This window comes from Thalassophryne amazonica, chromosome 23, assembly GCF_902500255.1.
Source record: "Thalassophryne amazonica chromosome 23, fThaAma1.1, whole genome shotgun sequence".
Classification (NCBI taxonomy): Eukaryota; Metazoa; Chordata; class Actinopteri; order Batrachoidiformes; family Batrachoididae; genus Thalassophryne; species Thalassophryne amazonica.
In genome coordinates, this window is record NC_047125.1 from 17,712,797 (window position 1) to 17,739,843 (window position 27,047).

Sequence of the window (27,047 nt, forward strand, 5' to 3'; positions counted from 1 at the left end):
CTCTGGAAAGGGTGATTGCCTGGACTCCCTCAAGTACAGGGGTATTAACTGCTCATTTTCCCTGGTAAGGTACTTCCAAGGATCACGATTCAGTCTGAAACAGATGACTTCATGCCCAAGAAGTCAACCATCAACCGCAACCCAGCTCTTCAAGTACTCACTGAAAGCAAGCATGATTACCGGCGGTGTTGTGTTTCAAAAAGTCAGGTTAAACTGGCTACGATGTGGGACATACTGAGAATTCACAGTATCCTCATTAAGCTGCTGGACATCAGAGCCAGCCTGTACACAATTACTGTGGTGCTGTGTGTGCAGACTGGAGGCGGTCTGACTTCCTCCCAGTGAATTCTTGTGTTCATCTAGGACATGTTCCGGTTCCGACTCTGTTAAATGTTTGCATGGCCTGGGTGTTGGGTCAATGGATGTCCTGACTTCAGCACGTGAGAAGCTGACAAGAGTTGGAGTGTCTGGGTTTGCGACTGTCCTGGTTCAAGACCAAGCTTTCAATGATTTCCTGGATTCTGTCACAAGACATGCACCTAAATGTAGAGTGATTCACTTATCTCAACAGTGACATTCATATCAATGAAACAGAGAAGTGAAAGTGAAGAGCTGATGGAGTCATGAGATCACTGAATACAGGTTTTTGGTCATGCCGATACTTTTTCAAGAGAACAAAGGTCCAGTGCCTCCCAGCTTACTGCATAGTTGTGAAACAGTCTAACTGTGAATATCTTTTTTACTATTTCTCTCCAGAAGACTCTTGGATACCACTGGAATGTGTTTGTGCCAAATTAGCTGTTACTTAGAGAAACTGAAATGAGGCATCCTACTTGCACTGTGTGGGAGCATCAACTACAACGGCTGAATGTCAGCTGACGACCGACCTGAAAAGGCCAAGAGGATGCCTGCGCATTACCTAGCTACAGCAGATAGATAGCTGCATTTGGGAGATGGGAACAGCCTGGTTGTCTGCCAGGGTCATTGCCAACCGAGGACTCAGAGCATGCCCATAATGTGGTGAAGGTGATGACTCACAGTTCCACTGCATGTTCCCAGACCTGACCACTCACCACTTCATGAAGAGGTGAGTTACTTTAGTCAGAAGACCTATGACCAACCTATTCACAAAAATTTTTCATAACTGATCCATGAATTTTTGAGCAATCCCTCAAACCTAGAGAAATAATTTCCTTCATATTGGAAGACTATGCTTACCCCAGAGAGGCTGAGAAGGGGTCCCAGTGACCGGGTAACATCCTCAATCAGGTCTGACTGGTCCGAGTCCCAGACAAAACCGATGGTAACAATCTGTGGGGAGTTCATAAGGACCCGTCTGATCCTGATCTTCTGGCCACAGTTGCTCTGGCAAAAGAACAGACACGAAAATAAATCTGCAGTACTACTGTCAAACAATATCACCTGATTACCAAGTAGACGAACTCAGAAACCAGCACTGTTACCATAAGCCTACACTGTTAAACTGAACACTCCATTTTAATACAATAATTAACTTAATGTCACACATACTTTGAAAAAAGTTATAGTCACTCATTTCCATTAATTAAACTAACTCAAAAATGAACTGTTGTCATAACAACTCAGTTCCTTTAAGTGCATTTAAAGTTTTGGGGCATTTAAGTGTTGGTGATGTATTTCCAGTGCATTCCATTCACTCATTTTAATTGAGTTTATGTAACGGAGGCCAGCAGGTATCGCTGTGCAGATGTAGCTAGTAAACCTCAATCCCAACAGCTCAAAAGAATTTTCTGATCATAAGGCCAAAGCCCTGGGTTTTAGCCTTCTGGTTAGAGAGTCCGACTTCCATGCCAGAGTTCGCGTCCAAGGGAAGAGCGAATGGGCAGTCATAACAAAACGCAGAGTCAACAAGTAAACCAAAGAATGCATCAAAAAAATCTAGTCCAAAATATAATGCAAATTTTTTTAAGCAGAAATTTGTCACTTTTTTTTTATTGGAAAAACAAATTAAATTTACATAAGTTTAATTAACTATAAATAGTTAAGTTACTAAAACTAATAATTAAATTTTTAAAAATTATTTTATTTAAGTTGGCAAACTCAAATAGTTTAAGGCAATCGGTTTCCTCAAATGGTTTGAGTTCAACTAACTCCTTGAGTTTCACAATGTATGTGAAATTTGTTTAAATCAAAGCTGTCACTCTCGTCAGACTGTAAAGACTGTTCTACAGAAGCGTCCAAAATAATTCTACAGGACTTGTTAAATTGTCAACTGGATTTGTAAGTGGACCACATTTAAAAACTTACTGGACAGTTCCGCAGGTCCCCAATGGCACTTGCTGCTTGTAAGAGCTCCCCAAAAGACTCATCTTTGTGCTGATGTGTTTGTTGACTGAAAAAGAAAAAAAAAAAAAATCCAGAGCAAAGTGAAGAAGGAGATAAGACAGAAAAATGGAAATTGGGTCATATGGCGGGTGGAGGTGGGTGGGAGGGAGGAGAAGTGCACCGTGTCAAATGTCAGCAAAAAATTGAAGGGACAGAGTCGTGATAAATGTGCAGAAAGTCACAAACGGTGAAAAGAGAGCAGATCAGGACAGCTGAAATGTGAGAAACTCAGGAAGTTTCATGTTGCCTGTGCTTTACCAGAGTGCGGTGGTAGAGACATAATGCACCAGCTCCGTAAACGGCAGTGGGTCAGAAGAGGCCCCGCAGCTACGGCACACAGACTGCAGTGACAACAACAAAAAACTTTTATTATAACAAAACAAGTCCCCCTTCTTCATACGTGGATTACAAATGTAAGGCTCGGTAAACTGGTGATATTCTGGAGTGATCTCAGATGTTTCGGTGCTTTGAAACATATTATGGGTTTGTAAAAAAAAAAAAAAAAAAAAAAAAAAAAAGATTCACGTCCAAATCGCGATTCTTATTTATTATGATTCTGAATCTATCCAAAATGTCCAAGAATCATCGCTACGTGTACTGTTTGTCAGGCAACGGCTTCCGTACTACAGCGTCCCCGCGAGGGAGATGGGTGGTCCGGCATGCTTCAAACACTCGTGAGCTGCAGAGTTCAGTGGCTGTAGCTTAGCATGGCGGACGAAGAGCTAATTCAGCCAGCACCGTCTTTGCTGAAGGCAAATGTTTGGGCGCATTTTGGATTTTATTATTTGCTGCGTAAGAAGGAGCTTGACATGACTTATGCAGTGTGCAAAATCTGCAACATGAAAGTCAAGTACTTCAGAAGCACTTCAAATCCAAAAGCCCACATGCTACATCACCCGGAGCTAAAAGAGGGGAGCAGCGGTATCTGCCAACTACTGACCAGCGCTTCGCTAAACTGCCAGCCAACTCCAAACGAGCAAAGCAGATAAGTAAATTTACATCTAGAATCACTTGATTAACCTTGTAAAGCTGCATTTTCTTAAACATAAACATTTTTAAGTAATATAACTATTTCTCAGAGCTCTTTGCATCGAAAATCGATTCTGCATCGAATCGTCACCCAAGAATCGGAATCTAATTGAATCGTGAGTTGTTGAAAGATTCACATCCCTAAAATGCGGTGCGACAAACTCAGGCAGACAACTTGTCCATCACCTCTCAAAAGTGGCACTTTACACTGCCTAGAAATTAGCGTTCATACCGTCGTGCTTTGACACAAAAAGCAGACTTTACCATGCTACTTGTTCATAAAAAATAATAAATAAGGTTTGTCCTCATTGATATGCAATGATATGTATGTCCTAAACAACAACAAAAAAAAAAATAATACTGATCATTTAATTTACACCCCACAGGGTACCTATAGTGAGAAATTGTTGAGACATATGAAATATGCAAATTTAAAAACACCCCACAGTGACACCAATTCTTACATTTTACTTTGACTTATGTTTCACTGCAGACAGTATGAACCAACATATTTCATCTTTTGTGTGGCCAACTTCATTTCATTTGTTAATATGCATCCATTCCTGCAAAACATTCCAAAAAGGTTGGGATGCTAAAGCACTTACTACGTTCTAATGTCTCCAGTCGAGGTTCTGGCATTGAGGACAACAACCAATGATGCGTTTTAGGTGTCATTTTGTCCCATTCCTCTTGCAAACACATCTGGTTGTCATAATTGCTTTTTTCATTTAAAAATTCCCCACACATTCTCAAATGGGGACAGGTCAGGAAGGTGGACAGGCCAGCCCAGTATCTTTCCACTTCTTCTGTAGCCATGCCTGTATAATATGCGCAGAATGTTCTTTTGCATTTTTGTATTGAACAATGCATAGACTTTCCTGGAGATAAATCTCATCACCATATCGACTTGAAAGTCTGTGCCTGTGGAAAAGGTTTCGAGTGTCGGTCATGTGTTGTTAATGATTTATAGTGTTCAGAAGTTTGTGTCCACACACGCAAGCATGATGACATAATGTCCTGGAACCCATCAATATGACAGCAGGGCATTTAAAAAGATCAGAAAGTGTGATTCCTGTTTATAAAGCAACACACTAATTAGTGCAGTGGGTTAACTTAAAAAAATCCTTCAAATAGTGATGCAAGCACCAAATTTGGCACAAATACACCTTTGACGTTGCCCTTTGAAACGGCAGGGTGTCCACTTGAATTTTCAAGAGGCAACCAGGTAGGGGTCAATTGAAGAATTACACGGGGGCCTTAATCTAAAAGATGCTCCAATCATATTGGATACTACACCACATTATTTGTCTGATCACAGAGATTCCTAAAAGGTAGAGTTTGGACTATCTGTGACTGAATGTTATGGAGTTATGGGGTAAAAACAGCAAGAATGGTGACAAAGGTCAGTTGTAGTTTGGACAGGGGTCAAAAGTTAAGAACTGCTCTAATTTTGGAAAAAAAAAAAAGAAAATCCAAATTATTGGTTGAGTTAAAAGGGTTCACAAAGGAAAAGTCTGCATCATGTGTCATACTTAGTTATCATATTTGGGGTAACATATGTCCCACGTCATAAAATCCAATGGACGTTGACATTGTTTAACCTTTACGTCGCAGACCATGCAGTCAAGACCATTCTATTTATTAATTCTGTTAGCTCAATCAAGTATTTGCACCACTTTTGTACCAAAATTGGAGCAACTTTAACTTTGACCCCTGTACAAACTGAAATTGACCTCTCTCACCATTTTTGCTAGAATTCAGTCATAGATTGCCCAAACTATACCATGTTGAAATCTTTATGATCAGGCAAATAATATGGAATACCTTTCAATAAGACTGGAGTATTTTTAAATTCTGACTTCTGTGTAAGTCAAACCTGGCTGCCTATTGTAAATTCAAGTGGACACCCTGCTTTTTCAAAAGAGCAATGTCTAAGGATTCCTCTGTAAATATTCTCTTATCTGCTACACCAAATGATCAAGTCTGAAAGTTAACATTATAAAGCATAGGACCACCAATCACCCTGACTTTTAAATAAAATGCAACATGACATACAACTAACTACTCTCCTTTTCATCTCTCCAAAAATTCAGATTTTTCAAACAAACGATTTAAGTACTGAATTTACAACTTCCTTCTGGTGACCAAGAAACTCCTCATTAAAAATGCCTTGACCTGACCATATTTGGGTTTCACCCGACCATGCATCACAGATAAAAACAGAGTGGGACAGACACAGTGCTAAGAGTCAAGGATGCAGGGCAGGGCGGGATTTGTGCCATGCCATTTATCTGCTACCATGGCAGCTTTGAGAAGTGTGACTAGAAACATCTTCCCAATTCCACTGGGGCGACCCAGCAGCAGAACATGACGGATTGGATTTTTACTACCTCAGACAGTGATTCATAAACCCGTCTATCCGTGCTGCTTAATCCCAATGCCAGTTTGGAAACTGTGGGTTCTCAACACTGTGGGGTGTGTAAACGCAGTTGGAACAAAGACACGGTAGAGCAGCGCCATAATATTAGAGACAAACAAGCCAACCACATAAACACACAATCTGCAATAATCTAACTGTATTTAATACTTCTTAACCCCGACTGACCTGCTCATACAATGACATGGCAAACTTCTGGTGCGTGATGCACATCTTTGAAGTGCAGGCATCAGTCTCCTCGGACACAATGTGAAGGTGGATCCTCTCAAGTATGTTCTCCTGCAAGAGAATAAGACATCCATCATGTGCAGCGCAGAGCATTTGCAACTTTGCTGCAAGAAAGCAGTGTCACAACCAAGAAGGAAATGTCAATTCATCTTTTCCAACATCAACATTCCAGGGGGCAAAGTATGCTGCGACAGGCCCGACAACATTTAACAAGGAAGTTGTTCCTGTGGCTGCACTTGAGTTTATTAAAAAAAAATTAAGTCTGCTAGGTAAAGCTGCAGAAGGTTACAGGGTGCAGCTTCACAGCCGGTTAATCTGACACTGGATAAATCCTGACGTACATTCATGCCACTGCCAACGTGTTACACGATGAATCCTCAAGGGTGAAGATGGGTGCAGGATTAAGAATTTCCTATAAACATGTGCACTTTAACCTCAAATGTAACGACGGTTTGTGCAAATCAAAGTTGCTAATCAATAGTTATAACTGTATATCACCAGGTGTTGCAGGTCAAAAAAAACAGGTGCAGAACAATTTGAAGTGATGTGTAAAGACCATGACTGAGTCAGAACACTGAGCAGGACTAATGCTGCATGAGGTTCAAACAACTCGGGTGCTTATGTAATACATCACGATGATACTCGGTGGAAATGTGGCAGGGGTTGACGGGAGGCACAGAAGCTCTTTTGGTGACCTCGCCAAACAGTCTGTTGCAGTGCATTACCCTGAACTGCATCGCAGTGGTAGCGCACAAACATGCACGCCAGCCTCCCTCCCTCAGGACACCCTGGTTGCCACAGAAACTTACAAAGCACTCAGCAGCATCGTCCATGAAGCCCAGCTGGAAGCGCTGCTCGTCCTTAAAGGTCTCCGCCAAGGCGTGACGCAGGTTGTCAGAAGGCAGGGCTCGCTCCCGACTGTGCTGGAACTGGGAGAAAATTCCCTGAAAAGAAGAACTCATTCAGTATGGTTTTCAACAAAGAGCCAAAATTATAATAATATGTTGCTCATTGGACTTTACCTTCAGTTCACAAAAAATGCAGGAATCTCCTTGGCAGAAATGCCCAGGTAGCTGCCTCAAGCTTCGCCTGAAAATGTCCAAGTGCCATAGTACCTGGAAAATGTTTAAGGCTTCAGTTACAGGAACAAATCCAGGAATAGGATGCTCAGATTGAAAATGTTACAGTACATTTTGGAGTGGAAAATGAACGCTGCAAGTGGTCCCATTCAAAATCATCTCCACCCTATTATGAGTGCTAATCTAGTTGATGAATATGAATACAGACTTACGGCTCTTTCACACCGGGCCAACGTAGAGTTGCATAATGATGTGAAGGAGTCCATGAGACGCAAAAAATTAAACATCTTTAATTTTTTTGCTGACTTTCGAAGTACATACCGGACACAAGTCAATGCTTGACAAGAAGACAACACTTCGCTACTGTATGTGAGTGTATGTGACAGTACGCTACTGTACACACCCTACGCCAGTCCGACAAAAAAAAAAAAAAAAAAAAAAAAATCCTTTTAGGTTTTTTTTTTTTTTTCCTTTCTTTAGTCAGTACATATCCGCATTGCTGGATTTTATTCATCCCACTGAACTTTGCTGGCAGTGAAGCTTCAAAACCATCAAAGAAGAAGAGGCGGGCCAAGCTTCCACGTCCACTCTAACTCCTCACGGACCCATCGCTCACACGGTCGCCGGCTGCAGTTCTACCTTCACCTCAAGTTCTCTTACAATACTGGTACATTAAATAAAGTCCATTAACTCCTGGAAAAGATGTATTCTCACTTTTTCCCAATGTACCGAATCTTATTTGTAAAAACAGTGTCATGGAGCCAAGCTTCTCCCCCTATGCACATTCCTGCCAAGCACAACCCCAGCACAATGCAACTCTGCACAGTCCTGGTGTGAAAGGGGCTTCAGTTAATTTCATATGGTGTATGGAACTTATGCTTCAGGACAGAGCCTCCAAGGTCATTTAAACAGGACGGTAAGAAAGCCGAAAGTAACAGGACGGTAAGAAAGCCGAAAGTAACAATCCTCCTCAAACAGTTCATCAGTGGTGTCACCGTGTGAGTCAGAGTCTCCCTGAGAGTGACTCCACTGCGGGCTGACTGGAAGAGGGAACCGACTCGGCAGCCACGAGTCAAACGCAACCTTCAAGCGCATGAATGAACTGCTGCGAAGTGCTGACAGATGGTGACGAAGCTTTGAAATGTGACCACATATTTTAGCAGAGCAAAGCTTTGACAAATGTTTGCATGTGTTTGTTCATTTCACTCCTCCTTTGGGGTGCTTGGGACAGTTTCCACCAAAGCTGCTGTGTGCATATACTGTTCTAATTGGCAGCACACCTGTGTCACAGTCATCACGGTGATATGGATTGCGTAAAAACCTCAACACAGCTTTTTTATCATTTGCTGACAAAACAATGAAAAATAAAACACCAAATATCCATTCATTTGGAAATCATATTCCAGTCTGATGACGCGCTGAGGCTGTGACCATCAGGACATGTGTGACGCCATTAACACCCCCCACCCCCGCCGCCCAGCTGCTGCTGTTATGCTAAGCACCACATGTGAGTCACAACATCTGTTAAATAACTTTCTTACAGATGTTACTGGCAAAGCCATTCTCACAAGAAGACACAATATAGTCATGGAAAAGGTTAAACTGTGATCGTGTTGTGTGAATTAGCAGACTTTTGCGTTGGGTGTACGCTCATTTAAGCCTTCGTGAGCTACAAAGCCGTAAATATCCTTGATTCAGGATGGCTTTTGTCTAAATCTTTACTTTGAAAGAGCAGATTTGAAAAGGAAAATAGTCAGGGTTAAACTCTTGCTCAAATAAGATAATTATTAAAGGCAGAACCTGCAATACTGCCACCATCCAAACACTGAAAATACCATGCTATTAACTTACGTCATATCGCCCACTGATAGTATGTAGGTTGATGCCAGAATTGCCCTTAAAGTATATGCTTAGGCAAAGGACAATGTCATTGGGATCAAAGGACAAAATTTTATTTTCTCTGTATCTCTTCCCACCCTTCCCATTTACTTTGGCACACTTCAACCAAACTTGATATGTGAATGACACTGAACCACAGAATTGCCCCTAAAGTGTGTTTTGGCAAAGGTCAAGGTCACTGGAGTCAAATATCACCTTGCCACAGTCATTGCTGTCCTCATGCCCAAGGACACTATCAACTGTTAGTTGAAATAAGCAACATACATTTCTTTAAGTGCACACCCTGCATTCAGTGTACTATGAACAGGAAATTAAAAAATTACCCCAGTTCATTGTAGAGAAGCTTGAATCTTCGACTGGACTGGGTTGCTTGACGCGAGGACGTTTCGCTTCAAATCGCAGAAGCTTCCTCAGCTAAAATTCTTGCTCTGGAAGTCTGACTTCTGTCTGACTCTTGTAGAGAAGAATAAAACAGAAGCCAACAAAAGCTGGAGTTTTAAACCTAACCAGACCCCTCCTACTGAGAGGCAGACTGCTATAGGCTAGTGACTAAACAATAGCTCTAATTAGCAACTATTGTTCTGTAGTTAGCACACCTAATGGCAGGACAGCTGTCCCTCTAATGATGGGATGGATGCCTTTCTGATAGCTCCCTTGATGACGTGAATGACTCATTACCATGAGGTGTGCTAACTACAGCACAATAGTTGCTAATTAGAGCTATTGTTTAGTCACTAGCCTATAGCAGTCTGGCTCTCACTAGGAGGGGTCTGGTTAGGTTTAAAACTCCAGCTTTTGTTGGCTTCTGTTTTATTCTTCTCTACAAGAGTCAGACAGAAGTCAGACTTCCAGAGCAAGAATTTTAGCTGAGGAAGCTTCTGCGATTTGAAGCGAAATGTCCTCGCGTCAAGCAACCCAGTCCAGTCGAAGATTCAAGCTTCTCTACTATGGAAACCACCTGGACAACTGAGAGCCTACACAGAAACCCCAGTTCATTGACTTGTCAATGCCAACACAATTTTTGGTGGAATCAATTCAGATATTAAAAAATAACAATAATAAAAATAAACAGACTGACTCAAAATGACGTTTGTTTGAAAAATCCTGAAACTGAAACTCAATGATTCAGCACCAAGCTGATTTCCAACAGTTCTGACAATGTTTCAGCGTATTAAGTACAGAAGTTCAGTATTACTTTTTGGCTGAGTAGTGCAGCAGATAACAGAATATTTACAGAGGAATCCTTCAAATGGCGATACAAGCACCAAATGTGGGACAAATACTCCTTAACTCTTGAAAAAACTGAGTATCCACTTGAATTTTCAATAGGCGGCCAGGTAGGGGTCAAAATTTAAAATATTCAAATCATATTGAAAGCTATACCACATTTGTCTGAACATAGGTATTCCAAAAAGGTATAGTTTGGACTATCTATGACTGAATGTTATGGAGTTATGGGGTAAAAACAGCAAGAATGGTAACAAAAGGTCAGCTTTAGTTTGTACAGGGGTCAGAAGTTAAAGTTGCTCAAAATATTGTAAAACGTGATGCAAATTATTGGTTGAGTTAATAAGGCTTTAAAAAGGAATAGTTTGCACTTTGTGTCATGCTTAGTTATCACTTTACAGGGTAGCATATGTCACATGTCATAGAATGCAATGGACATCAAGATTGTTTGACCTTTACCTTGCAGACCAAGCATTTAACACAGTCTAAACTATTCCATTTATTAATTCTATTAGTTCAACCAATAATTTGCACCACTTTTTACCAAAATTGGAGCAACTTTAACTTTTGACCACTGTACAAACTGAAACTGACCTTTGTCACCATTCAATAACATTCTATCATAGATAGCCCAAACTATACATTTCTGGAATCTTTGTGATCAGACACATAATGTGGTATAGCTTTCAATGTGATTGGAACATTTTTCAATTTTGATCCCTGTGCAATTCTTCAATTGACCCCTACCTGGCCACCTATTGAAAATTCAAGTGGATCCTAAGATTTTTCAAAAGACTAATGTCTGAAGATTATGTGTGCCAATTTTGGTGCTCGTTTCCAGAAATGAACAATTGTTACAGTTGTCTGCTCCACTATAATCAATGTTCTCTTTGCCAGTGATGTGATCTTGGGCCCGTTTTCATAAAGCGGTCTAATTCTGTTTAGTTGACTAATCTTTTGCTGTTAATCGCACAAAGCAGTTAGTCGGCTAAAGCTTCGTGTTAGCCGACTAAAATCTTTAGCCTGCTACAGAGGAGGCCAATCTTATTTTAGTCAACAAAACTTCAGCGTCATACCCAAAAATGGTGGCTATCATGTACCACCACTTGATGGAGTAGCAAGGAAGGAGAGCCTCGTGGCGGGAGTGGGTGTTCCAGGACCGGAATAACCCATTGCAGATGTGTAAGGACACCAAGGCCTGGAGCACTTCTCAAGGGCCAGTTCCGGCCATGGTTGTAGCAGACAACCAACATAGAAGTAAACAAAACTCTCGCGCATTGGAGGCGTTTCCAGGCAATGGCACTCGCGAGGCCACTTATGTCCATGAAAAGCGTCCACTAACATTAGACAGCTAATCTACAAGTTTAGCTGTCTATGTGAAACAGAGGTAAATTGGCTAATGTTGGGCGACTAAGCTTAATCGACCAAGTAAGTGTAGCAGACTAAAGTATTCGACTGCTTTATGAAACCGGACCTGGTGTGATTGTGAGTTTGAACTCACCTGCACAGCACTGTTGAGGAAGCAACTGTTCTGGCCTGGTTCGTTTAACAGTCCTTTGGTTGGGGCCAGAGACAGCATGCTCCCTGGTTGGTAAGATTTCCCAAGGTTGCCCCGCTTCTTGAAGAACTTGGTCCATGCCATTGAGTAGTGGAGGCTGCCTTTAGACAAGTGGGACAGTCAGCAGGACGGGTTTGGACTCGGTCCTGAAACAGACTCCTCAAATCTGTGGGGTTACATTATTCCATGAGCTGCACCGTCTGCCTGTTCACACATGGGCTTCGAGTCCATTTTCTTCAGCTCACACGCAGTGTCTTTTTACTTGATCCGCTTCTTATAAAATAATCAGTAAAAAAAAAAAAAAAAAAAACTTTAAAACACACACACAAAAAAGAGTTAGAATCCAATCATGTCTCAGTCATCATTTGGTCTTAATGGTTTACACAAAGCTGCAGAAGGGCTTCAGAAAAAAAAAAAAAAAAATGCGCAAATAGGTTTCCCACATGGTTGTGAACGTCAGCTGCACTCAATCATCCCTCTGATTTTTATCCATTGTGGAGTTCTGTCCTGGAATCTCATGGTACTGGGTATCTGAAATGGTGAAGCTGTAATGAAAAGAAAAATTAATAAATAGGCGGCACATTCTGGATAACAATTTCACTCATGTTTCTAACTGATCCATTCACTGGACATTTTTGGAACAGTTCTGCAAAACATGGTTATGTAGAAACCAGAGTGTAAACCCGCCAAAAAACTCCCCTCCTGTTTTCTTCCAGGTTGAATGTCAAACTGCACTTCCCACACTTGACAACAAAGTTTGTACATTAACTTTTCCAGCCTTTGCAGCAAAGACACACAAAGCTCAAGCTCAGCCAGCACATTAACACTCCAACATCACAAATTTTCAAGTGTCATAAGAGTCACAGAAAACAAAGAACAACTATATTAGAGCCACAATTAAATATCAACATTTGAACTAGTCACCAACTGTTTTGAGCGGTATTTTTTTTCCCTAAACTGATTTCAGCTTTTAAAAAGCAAATATTCTGTTTGTTTTCTTTACCCGTCTTTGATAGTCAACTGAATATCTTTGGGTTATGTACAAAGGAAGATATTTGAAGATGTTATCTTGGGTTTAGAAAACACGTTCACCACTTTATTTACAAAACAACTAACACACAGTAAAATAATTACTACTTGTAGCTCTACATAAAATATTATAATTTTACTGTCACCGTTTTTGTGTCAAGAGGCGGCAAACGTTCCTGCAAGATATTGTTCCATATTTTTTCCATGACTGCCTTTTTAATGTGTCGTTTTATATCCATTAGATGAAAAAAAAAAAAAGGCATTGAAAATTATTGGTACAATGGCTTATTTATTTAATTACTCATCTTCAACCACTTACTCCAATTAAGGGTCACGTGGGGGGTCATAAAGCATGGCAAATTCTTGACAGAGGGAATGTGGTTAATTTATTGAATTAACCAAAGGATAACATGACAAATAAAAACATTTTAAAAAATCATGAGATTAATAAGATTACAAAAATAAGTTTGTTGCCCGTAGCTGATATTGATGCAAGATAAAATTTTAATCAACTCTGACTTATGTTGTGCATGAAGAAGTCTAAGGTTGTAAAAAAAACAGTCTTGATCAAATGTGAACATTGATAGCGTTTCCTTCAATACTATAAACAGACTGAGACTTTATTTTAACTATTACTGCATATTAAAAATCACAAAAAGCTTTCACAACAATTCCTATTCTGTCATTTGGCCATTGAACTGAACACTGCTTGTATTGTGAAATATCACCGACACTTTACAGACATATTGGCCTGTTAGCCAACTCAAGAGATTCAGTTCGGGTGTCGCACACCGAACGGTCCCCCCCTGCCTTCACTGCGCATGCGTCTTTAGCCACGGTTCACCAATTATCACCTCGTTTCTGCTTAAAACTGCACTCCAGTCATCATCTATTTCGGCAAAAGATATCAGAAGCTTTTGTACAACAATCATTTCCACATAAATTGAGCATTATTTCATCATAAAAGATGGAGAAAGCAATCGAGTGCAGCAGCTACACAAGCTGCTAGCTGATGCGTTCACTGTACATCGGTCATTCCACCTCATTTCTGCTTAAAACTGACTTTAGAATGATTTAAGAGGTTTTATCTTGTCATCTGATGGTTAATAATCCCATTAATCCATTTGATCGCTTTGGGTGAAGAGACTGTCTCAGAGCTCTGAAATGACGCATGTGTAGTGGAGGCAGGGCGGACCAATTTTTAGGGTCGGACTGTTCGGTCTGCGACACCAAACAGGTTTGCATAAATATTTCCATGTAGCACTGCTTTTGTAGGTCATACTTACAAAAGATTTTTATTTACATGTAAGCAACAACTGCACAAGTACTTTGAAGTAGGGCTGCCACAACTCGTCGACTAGTCACGACTACGTCAACTATTGAAACCGTCGACAACTAATTTAATATTTGACGAGTCGTTTATTTTATTTAAGTCTTTGTTTTTCTCTCAATTCATAGTTTTAGGCAGCGAGTCGTCCTGCCGTCATTTGGACGTTCAAATCTGGATAAGACGCCGATTAAAACAGTGGCCGTCTTGTTCAAAGCCGTTTAAAATGCGCAGTTTACCGAAGGAGCTATCGGGTGTGCGTGTGTGTGTGCATGCGGAGTCAACTGATTGTAGACTGCTAGGGAGGGGTGGAGGAGGAAGATTCCTGAACGGAGGCACAAGACGTTACATTCTGCTGAGAACCATCAGTGCAGGTGAGACAGCGAGTGCGGAGCAGAGAGAGAGAACTTTAACCCGAGTGAACATGTTAAAAAAAAAACAAAAAAAAAAACGAACCTAACCATGGAGCTGCCTTTACTTCTCTCTGCACTTTCTCTACTCGTGGGGTTCTGATGGCACCGTCCTGTTCACACCATGTGCGTGTCGTATACTGAATTTATGAGATCATAACATGAAATAAACAGTTAAATATCCTTTAAAATGAGAATAAATAAATTAACGGAGCAAAAATTGCACATACATGGGTAAAAACCCGCTGTGATGTTCAGATGCACAGATCACAAAAAGCAGGTGAGAACTCTGAACTTTAAGAGCTGTTATTTTCTGAAGGTATTTATTTGTTCAATCTTAAGCTTAATGTAGTGTTCAAGCACAAAATATAACTAATAAGGAGAAAAAAATGACTTAAAAATTACTTCATCACACTAAAATGAATGAGTCAGAATAAAGATACAAGCTGCTAATTTTTGTTATTTTTCAAAGTTATTATAAGCTGCAGCTATATGTTTTAATTATTTCAAAGTGAGTTACCTCTTATTTTATTCTGATTTATTTATACAAAAAATATGGGGAGTCAAATCAGCCTGCATTGTTCTGTTCAGTTTATATCAAAGTTTGCCTGCACATCTGGGTATTTTTTCCTTCTTTCTAAGAGTTTGGTGTTTGCTCCACAAAGTTTTAAAACACTAAAATGTTCACACTTTTCTTTAAAGCAGTTCTGTAATTTTAGAAATGCAACAGAAACAACCACAAATCAGAAAAAGTTGAGACTATATGTAAAATGAAGATAAAATTTAAAAAATTGCACTATTCCCAGTTTCTTCACTCACAGAAGCCAAACGTTCTTCCAGAGTTATGTCTTGGTGACTTCCCTCAGTTGTCTCCTTCCAGTTTTTGAGAACTGCCTACCTGACACAGATTTACTATAAAAGTACCACACTGTTTGTATTTCTGAATGGTTGATGTAAATGAAGTCTAAGACATAGGCATTGATTTGGAAATGTTCATGTTTCCATCTCGACATTTCTTGGAAAATGCTGCAGGCCTTTAATTTAGGAAATTACATATGATCCGACTAGTCGACTAATCGCAAAAATAATCGTTGACTAGTCGACTATCAAAATAGTCGTTTGTGGCAGCCCTACTCTGAAGAGTCCAAACAGCTGTGGAATTGTCCAAACCTGCAGTGAGCGTGCATTGTGCACCTATGACAGTGTTGGTGAACAACAAACACTTTGAGAGGTCGCACAAAGAATATGCTTGTGCTCAGTGAGCCATTGGAACAGATGTGGCGCATATTAAATTTATTAATGCCCTGAGAGATAAATACAGCCATCCTGTGAGTGTGGAGTGATTTTAATCGGAGGGAATTTTAAGCCATTTTAAAACAACAACAACAGGAGTTTCCTGTGACTTTATGGAAAGTTGAAATCACGGCAAATTTGATGTGCTCCACTGTTGACGAAGCAGAACTGGGTAAAAATGAGCAAGGCTTTCCTGTGTGATACATTTATCCCCCTTTTTGAGCCATCCACAATGAATAATCTCAAGAGAGCAAACCTCAGACCTGTGTGTTGCTCATGAGAAGAGAAAAAAAAAAAATTCTGCCCCCAGTTTGCACAAACAATGAAACTTCACTCTTGCAACACTCTCTAGCTCGAGCACAAGTTTCAGCCGAAACCCGTCAGACAACTTTACAATCCTGTTATTTCAAGAATCCCCAAATCGCAGTGATGTTGCAACCCTGCATCTTTACAACACGTCCTAGTTGTGGCTGCATTCACCTCCCTGGCATTTCAAAGCAAATATTGTAAGCCCACTGCTGCTTAAGAACGGCTGTTTTCAGATTAATACTTTTGCCAGTGAAGGAGAAAATGGAAAGTGATCATCTTCATGAATGACATCACATTGTCATATGCTGGAACTCGGTCCATCAAACCTTTATCCAGGTGCTGAGACCTGACATTTGTTAGCATGGAGCCAAATGGTTAATGAAGGAGAAAAAAAAAAAAAAAAAAAAAAAAAAAAAAGACTGTAAGCAGTCATATACGGGCCGCGCGACCGCCTACCCAGGCCAGCGTGTCCCCTTGTGAGCATGTGCATACAGGGGCAACCATTCATCCCACAGTTCAAATTTCAAGCAAATCACACAATGCATGAAGGAGTTATGACATGTTGATGGTTCATCCACTAGGGTGCGATCAGAGCACAAACAGAGGGGCCAGGTGTGTTCAGGGGCCAACTGTCATCACACATGTGATGTTTCAAGTCAATCAGGCAAAGCATGAAGGAGTTATCATGACTTGATGTTCCATGGCAAAGGGCCAAAATGGCGGCACCATAGCAGCCACACCCTTTGACATAGAGAAAAGCTTTTGATAACTTGATCGGTATCATCTCTGGATACTGGGAAAGAAATTTGAAGTGCAGTGGACAAAATCCCTACGAGGAGTTTGTTCAAATACAACGCATGGAAATCACGCCAAAATGACAAGAAAATTCAAAATGGTCAACTTCCTGTTGGGAGTAGACCAATGGTGCAAGAGACTTTTTTGTACGTCTACGCAAGTCACACATGTGCACCAATTTTCATTTCCCTACTCCAAAAAAACCCCTATGGGGAGGGCTTTTTTGAAATTTTCAAGGGGGCGCTATTGAAGCACTTTGCCCCACCCATGGGCGACGCCCCTATGAACTGTAAGAGGATGTCATGCTTGATCTGTGTATCAATTTTCATGATGATATGACAAAATTAAAGCCGTAAAAAGGAAGAACGTAATTTCATGGCGAAGGGGCGATATTAGGCATGATTTCATGATAGCAGATATGATAACAGATTTCATGATAGCCACCAACACTAGCTTACAATTCTACAAAATTTTACTTTGGAAAAATTTTCAAGGTCAAAGTCCTGTTAGAAGTGACTTTTCATAAGCTAAATTAGATATGATCAAACGTCAGGAGTATGTATTTAGTTCATGCACTTTTTCAACTTTTTCAGTTTCTGAATTCTTTTTCCAGATACTTTTCACAGAACATTAGTTATCTCAACTATGCACGAGGGCTGCCATGATTAGCCAGCTCGTCACGATTATGTCGACAATCAAAATAGTCTGCGACTAATTTAATAAACGAAAGCTTTGTTTTTCTCTCAAAGCCACCGCACCTTCCACTGCCTTTCTGTCCTTGACGTACATGCGCAGTAGTGGTAATCCGGGTCAGCTGTGATGTCACCACAAAAGTTATGCCCAAACAATATCATGACTAGCTGGCAACGCGCTCAAAAGTTTGGGAAAATTTGAAACCAAATTAAAGAGAAAAATATGCAATGCAAAATCTGCAAGACAGAACGTGCCTTCCACCGCAGTACAATGGCGAAGCAGGAGCATCTGAGAAGGAAACACGTTGTGGCTGATGCTGACGAGGGACAGCCGTCTCGGTAAGCTAAGTATCTCGGGAAGCTAATTGGCTAATTAGCTGCTAACATGAACGCCTATATTGAGATACTTGCTTATAGCTGTAAACATTAATATTAACGATGATCATTTCTTTAGCCTTAGCATACATTATGTGTTTGCTGTAAAGTTATAACAGCGATGTCATGTCTGAATAGGAAAATGATAACGCTAATGTTTTTGCATACCTCTGCAAGCAAATATTCTGACTGAAGCAATCTTGAAGATGCTGGTGACTGACATGAGACTGATCTCACTTCACCACAATGATGGAAAAGAAATATGATACAACCGATGAGTTCAGTCTCTTGCTCAATTTCAATTTGCTTGATTGGCATGAATATATGAAAACAATATTGCCAACAATAACATAGTAAAATAATTAATTAAATGATATAATAAACAATAGCAACATTCAAGGACAAAAACAGCCGCAGGCTGGTGTGATAAGTCTGAATTTATGTTTGAGCCGATTAGTCAACTAACCGCAAAAATAATCTGTGACTAGCCGATTTTCAAAATAATTTTTTGTGGCAGGTCTACTATGCACAATTTCTCTTTGCTTTTTGGCACTTGGTTTCCAGCTGACAACTGGAAGATAGACAAACAGGCATAAAATTGGAACCTCCATCCAATTTTGGTGGTATAGGTAAATCCATGACTGAAAAATGATTGAAATATAATGCAAAATTTACACCAAATAGGCTTTTCAATATCAAATTTAAGTGTCCACAAAATCCACAATGTGGATCAGATTTGTCACTTTGTCAGGTGAGTGTGAGTGCCAGCCTGCACCTTTCTTTCACATATGAGAGTGATTGGGGCATGTTTGATTATGATATAATGTAAAATATACATTAACTAGTGTTTTCAATGTTAAATATAAGAGGCCACAAAATGTGTCATCTGGATCAGATCCAGATCAAACTTTGTCAGTCGATAAAGGACACCATCCTACATAAAGCTCTCAAATATAAAAAAGTTTGATCATTTTTTGACAGTGTTATGAATTTTTGAAAATTCATTCAATGTTAAAGATGGGGATTTTGCCATTTTTTAAAGTTTTCCTGACTTTAACTTTGAAATCTTGCTTATCAAAATATGAATCTTCAATCAAAAAACTTCCTAGCAATATATGAAAAACTGTGGTCTCCAGGCTGTTCAAAAACAAAGAAACAAACAAACGGGGCGAAAACATAACCTCCTCCAACTACATTGGTGGAAGTAAAAATAAATAAATAAATGTAAAATTTGCATCATATCCTGATAGCAGCTGTTTAAATCAAATTTTTCTCCACAAATTCCCGTGTCCAGATGACTTAACATAAATAAGTTCGAATGAACTAATGGATGCTTTATATAGTGACACGGTTGACAACGTCCGAGTAAATACGGCTTCTCCCCACCTCGGGTTTGAGAAAATCAATTGCATTATAGTACTCCACATGAAAAACCGCCAACTTCCATTATGTTAAACTGGCCCCTCGTCTCAGAGAAATTGGCAGTTGCTGACTTCATGTCAGTGACATTTTAAAAGCAAAATGTTCTTGGTAAAGGGCAACGGGTAGCATTTTGTGATCTCAACAAACGCACGTTTTCTTTAAAACAACAGATTCTTTAGTTATTATCTCAGGTGACCAAATAATCCTGTTTTCACGTCTTGTCCTGGCCGTCCTGGGTTTTTTTTTTTTTTTTTTTATGAAGTGATGAAAATGTCCGGGTTTTCATTGTTTTTCATCTTTGAGTAAACCTCAAGTATCATTGAGTGTCTCATTGCCAGATTGTGTCCTGGTCTTTGGTAATCAAAACATGGTCACCCTATCATTGACACTTTAAAAAAAAAAGTGCCACATCTAGTTTAATTTTTGCCCCCAATTTAAAAGTAGGACTGGAATGACATTTCAATGCAAGCAAATGCATTGATCAGCATGGAATACGGCCATGCTGAACATTAGGTTTCACTCGTCCCACAAAAAACCCAAACATCAAATGTTTGTGAAGTCTTTCAAAAAATAAAAAGTGGCAACGTTTGAACAAACGTATTGTTTTTTGTTAGTGTTCTTTTCAGTCAATGTCAGGATCGCAACTGCTGTGAACTCAATGAAAATGCACTAGAACAGATGCTAATAGCTAATATGCCAACACCGCTTTTCAATGCATTTGCTAGGTTTAAGCAGTTTATTTATTGATATATGGACCTATACAACTAAATAGCGTTGATTTCCCCGAACGTTACGCTTTTAGCCATTGCAAGTAATCTTTGGCAGTTCCAGTTATAACCAGCACAACCCAATAAATAACATCAGTGCAGTCTACTGAAATTAATGGCAGAACATAGTAAACTACAGCGGCTCATCAGTCTCATCTCACTGTCCACTGCATCGACCTCTGTCACACCAACCCCCTGTCTTATAGCTCCATCATCAGCATCTTTCTCCCTATATACCTTGGGTCCTCTGCACATGTCCAAACAATCCCACTCTCACCTCTCTCCAAACCGTCTGATCTGTACTGTGCCTGTGATATGTTCATACCTAAACCAGCCCATCCTCGTTACTCAAAAATAACCACCTCAAGCCAATAACTGTACTATCCCACATGCCCCCTCTCATTCACACACACACACACCCCATCTTCACCCTACTGACTTTCATTCACCTTCTCTCCAGAGTGTATCTCCATGTCTCCAAGCCAGACTCAACATGCTCTCCTCTCACATCCTAATGTTATCTGCACACATTACAGTCCACAGAACCTTCTGTCTTTTCTTATTAGGCCTATACTACATACATCTATAACTTATTCAATGAGTATTCCCATTACATTACAATCTGAGTTAGAGATAGATTTCTTATTAAAACAGTATCAATTCTATTTTAAATGGTTTGTGTGTGTTTGTGTCAGGAATGTACTACTTCTGAGTCAAAAATCATCACTGTTCATCTTGTAATCCATACTTCCTCTTCTAAAACTGAATGTGTAATTCAATTCAGTGTAATGATTTTTTAAGAGAAAACACAATCCATAGTTTTCCCTCCACTGTATTTAACAATGCAGACAACAGTATTGTCTGCATGTTCAAGTGAATTTCGTGTTTTTAGGCCATTCTTTTTTTGAACACATATTAAAAGCAATTTCACAGCAATTTCAACCATTAGATTGACATCAATATAAAGCAATGCACAGTTCCTTGACATGCAACTGAATTGGAACGGCAGAGTTTACAGAAGAAGAAAAACTGCCTTTGGGACACAGACTTGTCACAGCGAATAAGCTTCAAACAGGAGATGCTTGCTTTATGACACACGCACACAGAGCCTCTTAGCTTCTGTTGACCTTTTAAATAAGCACATTAATAGGGTCCTTAGTAGGACCTTATTGTTTTTGTGATTTTTTTTTTCTAGGTAGAAAACAGTGACTGGGCAGTACAAACCAGGTGGAGTTGAAGTGTGAAATTTACAGGACTGGTAGATGTCAGGAAAAAGTCACCATATCCAAACAAATGGCTGGTAAAAAACACTAGGTGATGCTATAATGAACAAAAACCATGTTGAGGCAAATAACCTTCGATCCTTGGGGTCAAGTTCAACCACAGGAAAACATACCGCTGTGATCGATATAGTGAGCCTATTCTGAGTTTCAAATTTTAGTTCAGTGATTAATTTATAGGTATATTTTTACTTTTTGGTTAAAGGGGTGGGCATTTATAAGCTTTTGCTTCTGCCTACACCATTTCAGGCACATGGGTGCGTTGTTGGATTGTATTAACATTAAAACATTAAATTACGTTCCTCTGTTTGCAATTTCCATAGCTTTGACTTTGACCATGTGCACATCTATTTAATTTATGATGGGTTTTCCCATTAACGGGATAACAGAATGGCATGAAATTTAACATGTGTATGGATGGCCTCCATTAGAACCACAGTGCCAAATTTGGTGGAACTGTACCAGTAGATGGTGCTGCACTTCATATTTCTTGCAAATCTAGTTGTTTATTATGATTAAACTAAAGCACTTCAAAGATCTCCATCATAAAGACACAAGGGCCAATGCAACTTTAATAAATCTGTGTCATTATCCAATTGGACATGAAAAATACGGTGTCAACACCTGCTGAAGGTTACATTTAGTCACAATGTTACCTTGCCTCATGTCCAAATGGTGGCTGGTTGTTTTCTCAAACATGGAGAAGATCTTTCTTATGGCAATATTAATTTGAAATGAAAGATGTGAAATCTGCTTAACATTTGAGCTTATATGCATTATTAAACAGCATTCAATATAACACAAACCACATTCTAATAGCACAAGCACTTATGCAGACAAAGTCCCTGACAGTTTGTCCCTCTTTCCATTCATATCTGTTATGTGCATTTTATCATTTTTGATATCTTCAACCTCAAATGAAAAAAAGCTGGGACGATATTGACAAAGTGTTTTTTTCAGGATCACCAAATTGAGACCGTTTTGCAAATGCAGGGCAAGACAAGTCAAAGCACTTATTTAACTCTGTACAAATTTTGCTGCAAGGGGTCAGGATGTCCTGCTTTGCTTTTTAAAAAACAAAGATCTCTTCTTTCTGTTCAAAGGCAAAATGTTCAAACTTTTAGAACTCCCCCCCATAAAGCATGCCACACATCAGCAGCTTGACGGAGCCGCCTGAGTCAGTGTGATGTGGGCATCTTTGTGTGAAGGCAGCGAGCATGATGCCATCATTTATCAGTTTGTGATCTGTTGATAGTAACGTATTTAACAATGACTCAAATTGTTCCGTTACGCAGTAATAACAAGAGGATCTGATGAATCAAAGAGTGGTGAATTGAGTCACACCAACTCAATATGTAAGATGGAACTTGTACAATACCTCACCACAGTATTATAGCAGCCAAGACATGTGCTATCCAAGAACAACCAGCAATACAATTAGGAACATACTTAGAAATATTACAGATACACCCTTCACTCGAGGGAGGAGGACTAACAGGAAGACAGGGGGCGGGAAAGAGAGGAAAAGTAGTAGCCAGTATCTGGTATTTATATTTTGCATTTTATTTTTTACTTCTACTTTTGATACTCTGTGTGCTTCTTACCCTGTGTGCTGCTATGCAAGTTGCTAGAACCCCAATTTCCCTGAGGGAGTCTTCTCAAGGGATTAATAAAGCTCCCTCTTATCTAATCTAAATATGTAAAAGTTGAAAAATAAAAACATATTTCTTCTGATACCAGGTGGCTTCTAACATCATCTTTAAATTTTGAATATTAGGTTTATAACTACATATGTCTGCAAAACAATTTTAATAAAATAAGTGTTCTTATTGACGATACAGCTATGCACCAAATATATAGACACTTTCTAATTTTGTAGAAAAATATAGCCGTCTGTTATTCTTCAATAGCCCAATAGCTTTATAACCTTCTTTTAAAAAAAAAATATAAATATATAATTTGATAATTAGTTGGCCCATTGATTAAGAAAAAGAAAAAATAAACACTACATTTATAAAATTGTAACATTTAACTTTTTGAAAACACTGTATATTTCACATGAAAATTTAAATGAGTACCATTTTACTGAAAACATTCCCCCATTCCGACCCAACATGCCAGTTGTCAAAGACTTTTTTTTAGACACAGGCTATTATATTTTAAATACTCTCTAACCTTGAATGCTAGAGTTGCTGGAAGACAGAAACTGGTGGCTTTTAAAAATAATTACTGTTGCTACAGAAACAAAATGTCAACTTCTGTGTAAAAGAAGTTGAACAAGCAAATTTCACATGTTTTCTCCCTTCTGCTTGAGGTATTATTAGCTGGTGTAATGCAAACATAGTGGTGTGGGAGAAAAACAGCATTAAAGCAAAATTTAGGCTCATGAAACCCCAAAAAAGGCAACATCAAGTATTAATGGCTTTTTAATGGTGAATGCAAGTTGCACCTATCTGTTGAGACTACACAGTCAGACACGGCTTACGCCTTTGGGCAGCAGTACAGCCGCCGTTTCCTGTGTGGGCTTCCTGCTTTGGGGGTTTGTGCACGGTCACAGTGCTCAACCTCGGCTGAAACTCCCGGGTCATCCACACCACAACCACTAAATCATTATTCCTTATTCTCTCCTGCAGAGGACATGAAAACAAAAGCGCACGTTGCAGAATCCTACACTTAATAGGATTTCAAAGTTTATAAAAAAACCTGCTTCTCAGAAAGTATTGAAATATGATGTTTTTAGTTTTTTCTGCTCACAACAACAACAAAAAAAAAGCTCGGAACTAAGACTCGCCATCGCCTAGAAAACAAAAACAAACTTCTTATCAAAACCGGTTCTTCGACATGCCTCCATATTTACCTCACCATCCTGGTGGTAAGGTTCCACAGCAACATGCAAGTATGACGGCGCGCAACGTCCGCAAGGCATTTTGCAACCGCTGATGATCTCACTGCTTCATCATGGCAGTGCTTACGGAACATGAGGTCTTGCTGGGGTCTGACGGAGCCAGTTAGAGAAACCAGTTCACTGGGTCCACAAGGATTACCACCTGCCAGCAAGTTCTGAAGGAACTCTATAAACTGCTGAATGTTTTGTCCCATTATACAAAGGGTCTGCAAAAATTACACAATAGCAATAAACACTGGAAAACATAAGAGGGCTGGTGCAAAAAGTTTACATCTCTAAAGGGGACACAATGTTACGCAAGATAAGAATAAATAAATAATATAAAAAATACTTATGCATTTTCAAAATGCAAGAAAGGAAAATTTGGAAGCAGCTGCTAACATTTCAACAGACTGATTCGCCTGCATCTCTTAAACAATATAAAGCCAATGTCAACATTATTGGCTAAAGTTACCAAAATTTCATTGTTACTTAAGGTCGTCTACACATTTTGCCAACTTTCAAACAGTACAGTTTTGATAAAAGCATTTTCCCCTCTTGTTTCATTCAATGAGTTCATAGAAAATCTAACTTGAAGGGTCCAAATATCACAATTCAAAAACAAATGCAAGATGTTTTTTTTTCTATTTTCCAGAAGGAATTAATTAAGTTATACACTAGCTTATATATATATATATATATATATATATATATATATATATATATATATATATATATATATATATATATATATATATATATAAACACTAATCAGTGTTTTTTTTCTTGCAGTTATAATGAAACACTGTTCGCAATCAAGTCTGAGTGCTCTGCTCACCTCTGATATTGTTTCTTTTGTAATTATAGACATGACAGTGGTATAACATTAAAAAGAAATACAACCAAGCTCAGTGCATTTTTATACCAGTTCACGTGGGGTACCGACCCTGTGTTGGTCTTCAACATTGTCTCCAGTCAGCTTGTTTACATCAGTATCTTAAGTAGACTGCGAATAAATACAATAATCCACCAGAAATCTACGTGGAAGTAACCGTAAAAACACAAAAAACACATTAAGACGTATACAATGCAGTTTTAAGGTTATGAACAATGCAGTTTATGTTCATTAAGAGCTGAACAACATTCTCTGTAGATGAGTCACCCCATTGAGAACTCACCCCAGGCGAAGTCACCCCACTCTAGTAACGCAATATTTCAATTCTGACATGTTCATGTCATAAATTATTTATACACACCAGCAGCATAATACACTGTTCTTACTCAAGTTTTGTTTGTGAGATGATGTTTTTAAGGTAGACGAATGTAACTGTCAGTTAAAAAGCCCAGTTCTATACATTACAGTGGCAGGTCCCTCACTTTAATCTAGTCATTCTTAATTATTAAAAAATATAATAATAATAATAATAATAATAATAAGCATGGACAGCTGGATTGGGGTGACTTCACCTGGGGTGAGTATCGAGAATATTGTTGTAAAAACAAACAGTGAGCTTGTCCTTTAAATGTAAGCTACAAAAAAAAAAAAGCATAATACTTGAAAATAATTATGCATTATTATTAGCCAAAGTGGGAATCTTTTCCATTCTTAGAAATATGATGTTTCACAATGTTCTGAAAAGCTACACCGAGTGTACCTAAAATTACTGTAGCATTTCTGTTGGTGTAAACAACAAATCGGCTGCAACAACACCCCCGCCCCCACTCAAAAACAACAAAAAAAAACAGGTTCGTGTCAGTTTAGCTGCTGTTTTTGAACGTGACCTTGTTATCCGAACACAGTTCAATATTAAATGAGAAACTGAATGCCACACCAAATTCGTTTGCTAATTAAATAAGAGGGGGGAAACACGGTCTTAAATGACAGAAGCAACACCTTTACGCTTCGTGAGGCTGTTGGCCTACCGAACTTCCGAGTTTTACCTGAGTTTCAGGTGAAGCTTCCGCCCCACGATTTTTTTTTCCCTTTACAAACCACAACAAAAAACAACTATCTAAAGTTTCAAAAACTAAACTTCAGTCACATCATGAGACACTCACCTCGAAAAGTCCAAAAGCGGTTTCTTTTTAATCCTCCAGTGTTGGCAAAAAAAAAAAAAAAAGTTAGATTTTCTATTCTCGGTGAGAGTTTCGAAGCAGTGCTCAACAGGACAAAAAAAAACCCCGGACGAATGGGGGTGGTGAAAAGGTAATTATTGTAGAACCGCTGGAAGCTAAAAGCGAACCAAAAGATTTTAAAAGTGTTATCTGCGCGCTGCTGTCCACGGTTTACTTGATAAATCCCCTTGTGGAAGCGGGAATCGTCGCGACGGATTCCGGTTTGGAGTGAAGCGCGGCGGCACTGAGCTCTGCTTCAATCGGCCACCTGAAATACTGGATGAGAGCGGTGCCATGCGAAGCCCCGCCCCTCGGCTCTCCCCACGCTGTATTTACTGCAGTGTGCCACACGCACAGCGCCAAGCTGCTGGCAGCCGCCTGCACGGGTCTTGATTATGTTGCAGGGGGCTGCGGTTTCCAGCCCACCACAGTGCTCACTTTACAACTGTGTTACTGCTAAATAAATGCATGCATGGCGCGAGGAGGCTGCGTCATCTATTTAATGTCAAATAAATGGACTTTTAAGAA

At 39.4% G+C, this 27,047-nt stretch overlaps 1 protein-coding gene across 2 annotated transcripts in view; it reads right to left on the bottom strand.

Annotated features, from left to right (window-relative positions):
* LOC117505139 (inactive ubiquitin carboxyl-terminal hydrolase 53) overlaps positions 1 to 26,781 on the bottom strand; it is a 61,344-nt gene extending 34,563 nt beyond the window's left edge. The window contains exons 1-8 of one of the 2 annotated variants that reach the window (XM_034164687.1): positions 26,463 to 26,781; positions 11,765 to 12,366; positions 7,081 to 7,173; positions 6,868 to 7,002; positions 5,999 to 6,109; positions 2,623 to 2,705; positions 2,287 to 2,371; positions 1,219 to 1,365 (exon numbers count right to left, since the gene is read on the bottom strand). In XM_034164687.1, coding sequence (XP_034020578.1) covers positions 1,219 to 1,365; positions 2,287 to 2,371; positions 2,623 to 2,705; positions 5,999 to 6,109; positions 6,868 to 7,002; positions 7,081 to 7,173; positions 11,765 to 11,905 — 795 coding nt within the window. In that variant the 5' untranslated portion in view covers positions 11,906 to 12,366; positions 26,463 to 26,781. Of the gene's footprint in view, positions 1 to 1,218; positions 1,366 to 2,286; positions 2,372 to 2,622; positions 2,706 to 5,998; positions 6,110 to 6,867; positions 7,003 to 7,080; positions 7,174 to 11,764; positions 12,378 to 26,462 lie in introns of those variants that run through there. The other variant, XM_034164688.1, reaches the window with a different exon arrangement.
* Between the last annotated feature and the right edge of the window lie 266 nt (positions 26,782 to 27,047).